Here is a 14,161-nt window from a genome sequence, read left to right as displayed (position 1 = left end):
TAAAAGAGTGGGATTAACAAGCAAAAGCACATATTAACTTAACCCAAAAAATTAAACTAAACCCCCCCCCCCAGCAGTTGAAGGTGTCTTGCTGCTTAAAAAAGGAAATTAACGGCTGCCATCTTCGCGAGAACCCTTCTACCAACCCTCTAATGGTGTGCTTAACCTTTCCCAAATGTGAGAAAAACATGAGTTCACCCAACCACGCCGAGGCAGTGGGCAGAGTAGAAGACCTCCACCCAAGGAGAATTCATCTCCAGGCTATCAACAAGCGAAGGCGAGGACATCTGCCTTCACCCCCGTCTGAAGCACTGGCGAGCCTGATACACCCCAAAATGGCCACCAGCGGGCATTGAGTATCTCTGACATGGTGTTGAAGAAAGAGGCCCGAAAGCCGACCAACGTGGGTCAAGATCAGAACCTATGAGTGTGGTTAGCCGACCCCTGAAAGCAATGCTCACACTTGTTCTCCACCTCAGAGAAAAATCCACTCATCCCTGCTTTAGTCAGATGCACCCAATGCACCATCTTGAATTGACTGAACCTAGCACATGAAGATGTGGAGTTGACCCTGCAAAGGGCTTCACTTCATACCTCCCCATCCAGAATGGGTCCCACCTTGCCCTTCCATTTTACCCTCATCTCACTCGATGGAACTGACTCCGCTGAGAGGATATGGCCATATATTCCACAAATAGTCCTTCTACCAGACCTGGCCAAATATAAAATACCCTTCAACAGGGATAGAGGGTGGTGCCAAGGGAAAGCCTTGTGTGTAAAATCGCTAATCTGAATATATTTAAATAGACTGGAACCAGGTAGTTGGAATTTCTCTGCCACCTCATTAAAACTGGCAAGTCTCCTCTCCACAAACAGGTCTCCAAACCCTTCCCCTCCCATGACGAACGTCGAGTCCAAACCCACTGGCAGGAAGGAAAAGCTGGTTATTGAAGATGGGGGCTAGTGAAGACTGGGGACAGAACTTAAAATACTGCCTGAACTGCTTCCAGATTCTAAGAATGGATACCACCACTGGATTCAGGGAAAATATTACCGGAGAGAAAGGCAACAATATGGTCACTATTGCACCAAGGCTAGGACTGTGCAGGAGCTTGCCTCCATATGGAACCAGGATCATTGAACCACAAGAATATCTTCAGAATATTGAATGCCCAATAGTAAAACAATAAATTTTGTTGAGCACAGCCCCCAGATTACCTATCTCTTTGGAGCAAAGCTCTACAGATCCTTGAGTCTTACCCGTCTAATAAAGGAGGACTGTAATTATTGACTTTGACAAAAAAGGACTTGGGAAGAAAAACTGAGAGACATTGCAAAATAATAAAAATCTGGAATATGTTCATTTTAATAGTCTGACCCCTGCCTGCGAAGGACATGGGGGTGTTTATCCCACCTCTAAGTCTGACTTGACACCATTAACAAGATTAGTATAATTTAATTTATTCAGCGAGGCCCAATTGTGGGCTACCCAGACACCCAGATAACGAAAGCTAGTCTTGGCAAGGAAAAAAGGTAGTGTCTTCAGTTGGGCTTTCTTACCTGGGGGGTTGACCATGAAGCATTCACTCTGTCCAAATTCAACTTGTACCCAGAGAAAGAGCCTTGTGCCCTTATTCAATGGAATAGTCAGAGTTCAGAGCATTCGTACGAACACTGACAGTGGGGGCCCTATACAGTAGTATAGGGAAATAAACTTATGTCCAAATCCGAACCTCCCTAGAATCTCAAACAGATATTCCCACTCCAGTCCATCAGATGCCTTTTCGACATCTAGGGAAACAGTCACCTCCAATTCAGGCACCAAAGAGCAGAAAAGGATAACATTTAGCAGGCGACGTATATTGGCCGACAATTGCTTACCCTTAATGAATCCTGTCTGATCCTCTGAAATCACCTCTGGAAGTCGGCTCAAGCAGCAGCGCTAGCATTTTGGTAAGTAACTTGGCATTTGCATTTAAGAGTGATATAGGCCTATACAACCCACACTCTGTTGGATCTTTGTCTTTGTTAAGAATCAAGGAGATAGGCCCGGGATTGGGCAGGGCTTGGAAGTTTAAATTCACTAGTTTGGTGGGGAAGGTAAAGGCTGATTTGCTGAGGTGGGATAGTCTCCCTCTTGGCGTTGGCAGGCCTGGTGCCAGCAGTTAAGATGAATGTTTTGCTGCAAATCCTGCTTTTGTTTCAATGTCTGCTGGTTCTTTTGCCCAAAGCATTTTTCAGGAGGTTGGACAGGTTGATGATCTTGTTTGTTTTGGCGGGGAAGGTGGCCAGGGTTAGGAGGGTGATGCGGCAGAGGGGATGGCAGACGGGAGGGTTGGGCCTCCCAAATTTGTTGTTTTATTATTGGGCGGCAAATGCAGAGAAGGTTGGGGCTGGAGCAGGGATTGGGGGGCTCTATGGGTAGGGATGGAGGGGGTCGGGATTGTGGTAGCTGGTAACGGCGCCGTTCCCGATGACCCCAGTGAAGTATTCGGTGAGTCTGATGTTGGTGGCCACGTTAAAGATTTGGAGGCAGTATAGCCAGCACATTAGGCTGGGGGCTGGGTCAGGGGGGGAATGCCAATTAGGGGGAATCATGGGTTCGAGCCAGGGAGGATGGATGCGAGGTTTTGGGGATGGGAAGAGAGGAGGATTAGGGAAATGAAGGATTTGTTCCAGGGAGTGCGATTTACGAGTTTGGCGGAGTTGGGTGAGAAGTTTGGGCTGGGGCAGGGTGAAAGTTTCAGATATATGCAGATGTGGGACTTTGTGAGGAAGATCTTTCCGATCTTCCTGATTGCGCCTGCCTCCTCATTGTTGGAGGTGGTGCTGTCAGCAGGGGGGTTGGAGAGGAGGGTCGTCTTGGCAATTTATGGGAGTATTTTGGAAGAGGATGTTGTGTCGCTGGGACAGGGGTGGGGAGGTGGTTTAAGGCAAAGTGGGAGGACGAGTTGGGGGTAGTGCTGGAGGAAGGTCTGTGGTGTGAAGTGTTGCAGAGGGTAAACACCAGGGCTTTGCATGCGAGGCTGGGGCTGATACAGCTGAAGGTAGTGTATATGGCGCACTTTACAAAATTAAGTTTGAGCCGGCTGTTCGAGGGGGTGGAGGATGTCTTTGAGTGGTGTGGAAGGGGTCCTGTGAACCATGTGCATAAGTTTTGGTCCTGCCCGAAGCTGGAAAGGTTTTGGAGGACGGTGCTCAGCAACATTTCGGGGGTTTTACATGTGGACATGGAGCCCGGTCCCCTAAAAGTCATATTCAGGATGTTGGACCGGCCGGAGCTGCAGGCGGGCGCAGGGAATATGTTTTGACCTTCGCCTCGCTGTTTGCTCTTAGGTGGGTTTTGTTGGGTGGAGGTCAGCCTCTCCACCCTATGCTTCGGCAAGGCGGGGGGGGATCTGCTAGAGTTTATAACCCTGGAGGTGAAGTTTGGGCTGGGGGGGGGGGGGGGGGGGGGGGGGGGGGGTAGGGGGGGGGGGGGTTGGGCGGGCGGCGCGAGTGATGGGTTCTACAATTGTTAAAGTTTGTTCATCATGCATTTTCGGGAGTTGGTTACCATTGATTGTTGAGGGAGGTGGGTTTGTGAGCTGGTGTTTTTTGTGGGGTTGCTTTGTATTGTAAAATTTTTGAAGATTGGCTGGATAAAAATACTGAACAAAAGAAAGAGTTCTGTGTGAGGTTAGATAAGGAATCATTAAACATATCTAAAATTTAAGGTACCAACTGTTCCACAAACTCTTCAAAAAACATTCACTGGGGAAGCCATCGGGGCCAGGGGTTTTACCAGTCTGCATCAACCCAATGCATTTCATGATTTCCTCTGGGCCCAAAGGGGATTCCAACTCCTCGCTTCCCCTTCCACAGCTGAGATGGATAGGCTGACCAAAAAGTCATTGATGACCGATTCTCCAGCCGGAGGCTCTGATCTATAGAAACACTGATAGAATGATTGAAGAGCCGCATTAACCAGAGGAGGGGTGGGAACCAGGCTGCTGCCTGAGTTACGTACCTGTACAATCTTCTGGGAAGCTGCCTGTTGCTTTAGCTGGTGTGCTAAGAGGTGACTGGCTTTTTCCCCATATTCATAATACATGCCTCTCGAGTGTCGCAGTTGGCCCACCGCTGTGTCTGTTGACAATAACTTGAATTGTCTCTGCAGCACCTTCTGGCTTGCCAAAAACTCTGGGGTTTGGGCAAGCGAATACTGGTGGTCCACCTCAAGAATGGCGTCCTCCAGCCTCTGCTGCTCCGCCCTCGCTGTCTTCATCATGTGCACTTTGTAGGAGATAATCCCACCCCCCACCCGAGGATCACCTTAAGGGCTTCCCACAGCATAGAAGGTGAAATTGACTCACTTGTATTCAATTTTATATATTCCCCAGTGACGGTGGATATGCCTTCACAAAATTTCTTGTCCGCTAATAATGTCGTGTTCTACCTCCATGGCAGACTCTGGGTGGGAGACCTGAATCTCGTGCCAGATCATCAAAGTATGGGGCCATGGTCTGAAATTACAATCGCTGAGTAACCACCACAGAAGGGAGGAGAGACCTATCCTCCACAACAAAATCAATCCACGAATATACTTAAATCACATGGGGAAAATGAAAAATCTTCATTACCTGGTTGCAAAAAGTGCAAGGATCTCTTCTCTTTCCCCCCCCCCCCCCCCAAATCTGTTTTGTGAAAAAGAACAATGCTCTGGCCACCCCTGATGGAATCAAATTTGGGCTTGGACCGATCCAGACTAGGATTCAGAACACAATTTAATTCCCCACCCAAATAAGCTGATACAAATACAAATCGGGGAGGTTGGTCGGCAGAATATTAATAAAATTTGTATCGTCTGAGCTTGAAGCATAGATATTAACCAGAACCACCAGAGTGCCTGTCAGAAAGCCACAGACAATAACATCTGCCATTGGGATTGGCCAAAATCTTAGCGGCAGAAAACTGAACCTTTTTATTGATATTGCAACACCATGGGCCCTACCATCGAAGCTCGAATGAAAGACTGGTTCCACCCACCCCTTCCGCAGCCTTGTCTGGTTCCTGATGAGCAAATGGGTCTGCTGCAAAAATACCACGCCAGATTTTGAACTCTGAAGATGAGCAAAAGCTCTAAACCTTTTCACTGGGCAATTCAACCCTCCTAACATTCCATGTGACCAAAACAATTGGGGGTCTCTCCCCCCCCCCCCCAATCCAGAATCAGGTAGTTCCACCAAGAGAGATTACCAACAGATGCATAAAAGGTACAATAGCCAGACCCACCCAAGGTGGTCACCAAACTGTAAACAGGCCCATCCAAGATGGTCGCCAAGCCAACTCACAAGATGAAACAAAAATTGCAGGCACCATCAGCAATCTACCACACCTCTTTTCTCTCTCCTCCCCCCCCCCCCTCGAATACGAATGCAACCAACTAAAATCTACTTCTAACAAACCAAAACAAAACAAGAACACTGAGCTCATTATCTAAAAAACTACTATAATGAGCTGCAGTCAATCCTTCAAGACCGCTCCCGTTTGCTAACTAGGAAGGCTGCTAATTAGAGTGAAGAAAAATGGTTACAACAACAAAATACTAAAACCCCATGAACCATTACGCTCCAACAGGGAGCTATATATTTTTATAACAAACCGAACGAAACCCCACGTGAAACTAAAACTCAAACCTAAGTCCAAAGTAAATTTCAACCCCTACAAGAACAGGAAAATGCAAAAATAAACCTAGAACCCCAACAATTCAGCATCCCCATTGCCAACACCCAAAAAAGTCAATCACACCACCCCCAGCCAGTGTTTCTTAATAAAGGAGTCCAGTTCTCCTTGGGGTCTGGTTTAGCACAGTGGGCTAAATGGCTGGCTTGTAATGCAGAACAATCCCACACATACAAACACACTCATTTCTCACACTCCTCTCACTCATCTCTCACACTCTCATCCTTCACGCACTCGCACACTCTCATCCTTCACGCACTCGCACACTCTCATCCTTCACGCACTCGCACACTCTCATCCTTCATGCACTCGCGCACACTCATCCTCACGCACTCGCACACTCTCATCCTTCACGCACTCGCACACTCGCATCCTTCACGCCTCGCACTCTCATCCTTCACGCACTCGCACACTGTAACATAGAACATAGAACAAGAACATAGAACATACAGTGCAGAAGGAGGCCATTTGGCCTATCGAGTCTGCACCGACCCATTTAAGCCCTCACTTCCACCGATTCCCCCTAACCCAATAACCCCTCCTAACCATTTTGGACACTAAGGGCAATTAGCATGGCCAATCCACCTGACCTGCATGTCTTTGGACTGTGGGAGGATACCAGAGTGCCTGGAGGAAACCCACACAGACACGGGGAGAACGTGCAGACTCTGCACAGACAGTGACGCAGCGGGGAATCGAACCTGCGACCCTGGTGCTGTGATGCCACAGTGCTAACCACTATGCTACCGTGCTGCCCACTTTCCCTTCACACTTCCTCTCTCACATACACTTCTTTCTTTCTCATTCTGATCTTGCTCATTCTCATCATACATTTACTCAGACTCTTTTGTCACTCACTCGCCTCTGGCTCTCTCGCCTTTCTGACTCTCTCTGCTTTCTGGCTTCTCTGACTCTATCGCCTTTCTGGCTCTCTCACCTCGCCGGCTCTCCGGCTCTCTGGCCTCTCTTGCTCTCTCTGGCTCTCTCTGGCTCTCTGGCCTCTCTGGCTCTCTCTGGCCTGTCTGGCTCTCTCACCTCTCTGGTCTCTGGCTCTCTCTGGTTCTTTTGCCTCTCTTCGAGGCCTTACTACTCCCCTCCTGACTCTAGGCTCCTCCTCCCCCCCCCCCCCCCCCCCCCCCCCACCCGGCAGGTCCTGCACCCTCCTGCAGGCCCGGCTCTCCCCTTTTTCCCTCTCCCCTTTCTCTCTCTCTCTCTCTTTCCAAGCCCCCCCCCCCCCCCACCAAACCTCTTGGAGGTTCCACAAAACCCTTGCACTAAACAGTCTTATTTTGCTACATGTGCAAGTACCCCTGTTCAACAGAGATAAATAGAAAGATTACCAACACAATGCCTATTATGAGACTGCAGATATTGTACATGTATGATTTTTGTCAGTGCTTTTGGCCCAGTGTCACTTTTTGCTCTCTGCCTGGGTAATGTACTCAGTACTGAATATTCAGCTTACTCCTCTCTATTGGCAATGGTGACAGAATATGGTATACAAGCATTTTTGAAATGCTACTGTGTGTGTGTAATCTTGAGGCCTGCACCAATCCAACAAAATAAATTTGAAGTCCCATCATGGCAGTTTGAGAATTTCCATTTGGTTTTGAAAATCTGGAAATACAACGTTGGTACAGGTAAACTAATTTAATCATGTCCTTTTGGGAAGGAAATATGCAGACACTATCCATTCTGGCCTAAATATTACTCGAGCCCCACAACAATGTGGATAACTCCTAATTGATTCCTAAAATGGCCTACCAAGTCACTCTGTTAATGGCCATGGGCAATAACTACTGGCCATGTCACTGACATCCACATCCCAAGTGTGAATTTAAGTAAATATTTTGGCTTCTTTGGTGTTTGACACAGACCTGAATAATTTTAAAATATTTCTTCGCTGCTGCGATTGAATAACTGAGCCAGCACTGAAGTATGCTTTATTGCCTTTGTTTTTACCATAGCAGTTGGGCACGCTAATGTTGAATAGATATGATGGGGCTTGTTTAGCGGATGGTCAATGCATTACTGTATTAGATTTGCAATCCACATCAGTAATGTCAATAGTAGCATGACTAGAGTTGCAATATCCTGTCCAAATATTTGAGGAAGTTCCCACTACAGAAATATTTGGTACAGTACAAACCATATTTTTGCAAGAATTCAAGAATGTAGCTGTAGGCGTAGAACACTGAGGTAATTCACAAGATTCATTCAAGTACAGATTCTCTGGGAGGTGTAGCTGCAGGCAGCATCTTAATTTGTGCTTATGGCTTTATGTAACATCTCAGCACATGTATTTTCATGTGAATCAGGATTGCAGGACATACCGAAAGTTGCTTTTTTAAAAACAATCCTGATTTCTTGCTAGATTCCCCTTTTTTCAAAGCATTCTGCAAAGATAATCTGTAATTTTAAAGATCAAATTTGGAGTTTCAGTTTGGTTAATATAAACTTAGAAAAACAATGCATACAAATGTTAAAATCATACAAATCAAGCTTAACCTATGATGCACTGAAAATCTAAGTACTAATTTTACTTTATATATCTGAGTATTTGAATAAATCACAAGAAATGCTTATACTGCATATGATATTTTTCCCCCGATAATATCTAAAACAGCAAGTCTGAGATCATAGATTTTTCATATTATTTTGTTGCTTTGTTTTAATGGAGTATGTCACTAATTTTTATAACCATTTCTTCGTTAGTTAAAAATGACTTAACTGTGGGCAGCAAGGTGGTGCAGTGGGTTAGCCCTGCAGCCTCAGGGCACCGAGGTCCCAGGTTCGATCCTGGCTCTGGATCGCTGTCCGTGTGGAGTTTGCACATTCTCCCTGTGTTTGCGTGGGTTTCGCCCCCACAACCCAAAGATGTGCAGGCTAGGTGGATTGGCCCTGCTAAATTGCCCCTTAATTGGAAAAAATGAATTGGGTACACTAAATTTTTTTTTTTTAAATGACTTAACTGCCAGTGTTCAGAGAATACTAGTGTCCTCCAGCTGATTGCCAGGCACTTGCCAGGCATTAGCATACTCCAATATTTGCTTCAGTCTTTCAAAGCACTGCACAGCCATTGCTCAGTAACTCCATATTAGCTGCAGTTCAGAATGGAAACTGAACAGTCCCGAACTTGCTTCTGCCTTTACTTAGCCACATTGCATTTTGGTGCACTAATGTCCAATCATTACAGTTTTTATATCAGAAAAATCTACATGAATAAATGAATAAATATTTCTACTTTTGGAACCATATTGGTCATCGAGTCAACATTGCGTATGGAAATCTTTTTATTTCTTTCTGTTGAACAGGTCATATGCTCAGCTCATTGTAATCTCAACTGTGGTTCAGCTGATAGCATGCGAATGCAATCTGAGGTCAAAGCTTTGTAAGATGCAGATACAGATGAGTTCATAATGTGAATATTGAAATTTAATTAAAAGCACCTTAGGGCTTTGTTAAAATGCAGTCAATAATGTTAAAATGCAATCCTGTATATAGTTTTTCTGCTCTGTCCTTTGACCAATTGGTAGCAAAAAGATTAATTGTATGTATAGAACCTTTTCACGAAGGTGAAATTTTCATATTGCTTTATTTTAAACTATTGCAGCCAGAAGCTTACAGGGACTATTTTTATGAAATTAATATTGGTGTAGAATTGATGTGTGCTAGTCATGCAAACTAGCTCTTGGAAAATGAAGTGTGTAAATGGATGCACTTGCAAAAAAGATGGCATTTATTGCAACATTCCAGCCGAAATGGAAAATTGAATTTGATTTTTGAAAAGAATTAAGATGGTGCCTGTGACCGGCATTATAAGATTCTCGGTTTTGCAGTATCTTGTTGTACTGTTGCACTGGCAGTGAAAAACATATTGGTGATCATTCCCTGAGCAGTTATTCGTAAGAGCAATATCTGTCTCTATGGGAACCATTTACTGTGCTGTTACACATCAAGATTTTTAATGCTAGCAGGTACCAAAAGTGGACATCCTTTTGTTATTGCTTAAAAGATTCATCTTCTTCCTTTATGGTTATTGATGTTATATAATGATGGAGCATCAGAATTCCGGCACTGAAGCAGAGAGATGCAGAGCACAATGCCTTGTCTGGAGGTTGAAATTTTGGCTTAAAGCTTGTTATACTTGTGCACTTATTTTTTGTAAAAGCGGCTATAGGAATCAGGAAGTCAAGTGTAAACCATTGATCTTGCCTTCAGCTACAACTTACAAATGGTGGGATTGAAGAGGCTGGCAAACCTTACTTTAAAAAAAAATAGCGTTCTGTGTGTTATGGAGAGCAACATAGGATGCAGCTGATTTTTCACTCTGACCTGTGGTGAATCTCCCTTGAAGTCAATTTTCATTAAGTTAAATTTGGAACCCTAATAGTGTTCCTGCATGCAACTCGTCTATGTGAGCTGGAAACATCTGTCACATTTTTTCATCGTGTCAAAGATTGAAATATTTGACATTTCAGATGACAAATGTACAAACTTGATTGTGCACCCTAAAGGAATATCATTATTCTCCTTTTCCCTTCTCTCTCCTCTAAAGACTTTGATCATTTTTAATTCCTCTAAAGACAATTACTGTTTATCAATTGAGAAGGGTTTCAGCTAAACATGGCTCAGCATATTTTTTAGACCTCTCACAATGACAGAATTGTTGAAACATAATTGTGAGTATATTGGTGCCCATTATGCTATTGGAAAAATAGCACTTTTAGCTAGTATTCTTTCAATGTTGTGTCAATACACTTCTGTGACTTGTTAATATTTTATCTCTGATCTCATTATCAATATTGCCTTTACTTGATTGGAATGCCACCATTGAATTAGTTGTGACAGGACTTATACCCAAATAGTCAATATTATATGTATGTAAAACCATGTTTATTTACTCAGTAAACAATTCCTGCTTACCTTCGCGCATTCCAAATCTACTTTCTTACAACCTCTTCTCAAATTTCTCGAACTCCTAAAAATGCCTAAAATGCGGTAACATGAAAGTTTCACATGTTTCCCATCTTTATTGAAATTTCCGTGATAATGTTGAATGTAATTCAGTAATTGACCACTTGAAGAAGTTTGGGTTTTCAGGATTGATTCTTGTAAAAGGACAAACGTAGTCATCTCTTGCTGCCAAGAATCCACCTTTGTGTTGTGCTCTTTTTGGTGTACAATACCAGATATCTTAGAACATAGAACATAGAACAGTACAGCACAGAACAGGCCCTTCGGCCCTCGATGTTGTGCCGAGCAACGAGCAATTCTCTTCATTTGAGAATTTTGCTATCTTATGAGCATGATATTTTTATTATGTCAATTTATCCTGTATTCTCCACTCTTTAAGGCAGCAACTCGTGTTGGGGTGTGGGCTCATGGTGGCCACATATGTGTGAATGCAAACAATCATGTTGCTAGGCTCTTCTGTTATCACAACTGAACCTGATTCAATTGACGTAAGTAAGCATATATAGGTGTATTTCTCAAAAATGGTCTCTGAATCGGGGAAATAAACACGGATGTATTTTTCCCAGCTTGGGATTGCTGAAGTCTGCCATTGTATCTTTCTGCCATTGGTGTCCATCAATTTAAACAGCATAATCCAGGGATCTAGGACTCACCTGGTTTGTATACCTCTGTATCCGCAAGGTGGTGAATGTAGCACTGAACCAAGATAGGAGCTAAAATTCTAAAAGTTTTGTATGATAAATCACGTGTAAAGGATTTTAGAATTGACTGGTTTTATTCTAATATAGCAATCAAAATGATTGTATCCTTTTGTGGTTTATTTCCTTATAAATCACAGATTAATAAAACATTGTAACTTTTCTTGCACATTTTAAACAGTTCTTCCTCATTTTTTTCTCTCTTCTCAAGGCCAGAGGCTCAACAGAAAGCTCCTGTGGCTCCCCCTCCTCCTCCACCACCACCTCTACCAGAGCCTGTTCCTCCAGAACCTGAGGAGGAAATCCTTGGATCTGATGATGAAGAGCAAGAAGATCCTGCTGACTATTGTAAAGGTAAAACCCCGTCTAATGAACTATGGTAGGGTACATCTGATCTTTATGGGTAGACTTGATGTAGTGCATAGCTTTCTGTCCGAGTTTCTTTTGGTTCTGTGTCTACTTTGAATTTTTACTGGTGAGCTGAAAAATATGTCCATGTGGTTTAGAATTTGAAAAGGCATTTACTGAGTGATATAAAATATAAACTTGGTACTATTTCATATCCTTTATATATGGCCGTATAATGAATGACGTACTACTGGGAAAAGGTACAAAGATCAAAGAACTTTACAGCACAGGAACAGGCCTTTCGGCCCACCAAGCCTGCGCTGATCCAGATTCCTTATTTAGACCACCTAGTAATTGCCCAAACGATCTGTATTCCTCTATTCCCCGCTGGTTCATGTGTCTGTCAAGATACATCTTAAACTTTGCTATTGTGCCTGCCTCCACCACCTCCATTGGCAATGCGTTCCAGGCATCCACCACCCTCTGTATGAAAGACTTTCCCCGCACATCTCCCCAAAACTTTCCCCCTCTTACGTTGAACCTGTGCCCCCTTGTTATTGAGTATTTCACCCTGGGGAAAAAACTTCTGACTTTTCACACTGTCTATACCTCTTGTAATTTTGTAGATCTCAATCAGGTCTCCCCTTAGCCTTCGTCTTTCCAACAAAAACCATCCGAGTTTATTCAATCTCTCCTCATAGCTGACACCCTCCAGACCGTGCATCATCCTGGTCAACCTTCTTTGCACTCTCTCCAAAGTATCCACGTCCTTCTGGTAGTGTGGCAACCAGAACTGCACTCAATATTTCAAATGTTGCCTAACTAAAGTTTTATACAACTGTAACATGACCTGGCAACTCTTGTACTCAATGCCCTGGCCGTGAAAGAAAGTATGCCGTATGCCTTCTTGACCACCTTATCCGCCTGCATTGTTATTTTCATGGAACTAGGGATCTGAACACCCAGATCTCTCTGTATGTCAATGCTCTTAAGGGTTCTGTCATTTACTGTATAATTCACACCTGGATTTGATCTTCCAAAATGCATCACCTTGCATTTGTCCAATTGAATAGCATCTGCCATTTCTCTGCCCAATTCTCCAATCTATCTACATTCTGCTGTATTCTGTGACAGTCCCCTTCACTATCTGCAACTCCACCTATCGTAGTCTGATCTGCAAACTTGCTAATCAAATCATCTACGTTTTCCTCCAGATGATTTATACATATATAATATATATATATATATATATATTAATTACAAACAACAGTGATCCCAGCGCTGATCCCTGTGGAACACTACTAGTTACAGATCACCATTCATGAAAAACTCCCACTTTTACTCTGTCTCTTGTTGCCAAGCCAGTTCTTTATCTGTCCAGCTAGCACACCCCAAATCCCATGTGACTTTACCTTTTATGCCAGTCTACCATGAAGGACCTTGTCAAACACCGTGCTAAAGTCTATGTAGACGACATACACAGCCTTTCCCTCATCAATTAATTTGTCACCTCCTCAACAAACTACCAAGTTGGTAAGACATGATCTTCCTCGCACAAAACCATGTTGCCAATCACCAACAAGTCTATTTGCTTCCAAATGTGAATAAATCCTGTCCCTCAGTATCTTCTCCAACAGCTTCCCCACCACTGACGTAAGGGTCAACGGCCTATAATTACCTAGATTATCCCTGCTTCCCTTCTTAAACAAAGGGTCAACATTGGCTATTCTCCAGTCCTCTGGAACCTCGCCTGTGGTCAAAGATGATGGAAAGATATCTGTTAAGGCCCCAGCTATATCCTCTCTTGCCACCCAAAGTAACCTGGGATATATTGCATCCGGCCCAGGGGGATTTGTCTACCTTAAAGCATTTTAAGATATCTAACACTTCATCCTTCATTATGCTGACATGTCCTAGAGTATTCACACACCCATCCCTAACCTCAACATTTGTCATGTTCCTCTCCTTGATGAATACTTATTAAGGATCTCACCCACTTCCTCTGACTCCATGCATACCTTTGTCCTTGAGTGGACCTACTCTTTCCCCAGCTACCCTCGTGCTCCTTATATATGTATAAAAGGCCTTGAACTTTCCTTGTCCCTGCTTGCCAAAGACATTTCATGGCCTCTTTTAGCCCTCCTAACTCCCCATTTGAGCTTGTCCCTACTTTCCCCATATCCTTCAAAAGCTTTACTGTTTTTAGTTGGCTAGACCTTATGTATGCCTCCTTTTTTCTTTTTAACTAATCTCAATTTCCCCTTTCATCCATGGTTCCCTAATCCTGCCATTTCTGTCCTTCATTTTCGCAGGGACATGCCTGTCCTGCACTCTAATCACCTGGTCTTTAAAAGACTCCCACATATCAATGTGGATTTACCCTCAAACAGCCGCTTCAATCCACATTCTCCAGC

General features: G+C 43.8%; 1 protein-coding gene across 9 annotated transcripts in view; it reads left to right on the top strand.

The window, feature by feature from the left end:
- srpk2 (SRSF protein kinase 2) overlaps positions 1–14,161 on the top strand; it is a 291,904-nt gene that overhangs the window by 154,420 nt on the left and 123,323 nt on the right. For all 9 annotated transcript variants that reach the window (XM_038811607.1, XM_038811608.1, XM_038811602.1 and 6 more), the window contains one exon: positions 11,611–11,753. In XM_038811607.1, coding sequence (XP_038667535.1) covers positions 11,611–11,753 — 143 coding nt within the window. The remainder of the gene's footprint in view (positions 1–11,610; positions 11,754–14,161) is intronic.

Source organism: Scyliorhinus canicula, chromosome 11 (genome assembly GCF_902713615.1).
Source record: "Scyliorhinus canicula chromosome 11, sScyCan1.1, whole genome shotgun sequence".
Lineage (NCBI taxonomy): Eukaryota > Metazoa > Chordata > Chondrichthyes > Carcharhiniformes > Scyliorhinidae > Scyliorhinus > Scyliorhinus canicula.
This window is presented reverse-complemented; position numbering and strand designations above follow the sequence as displayed.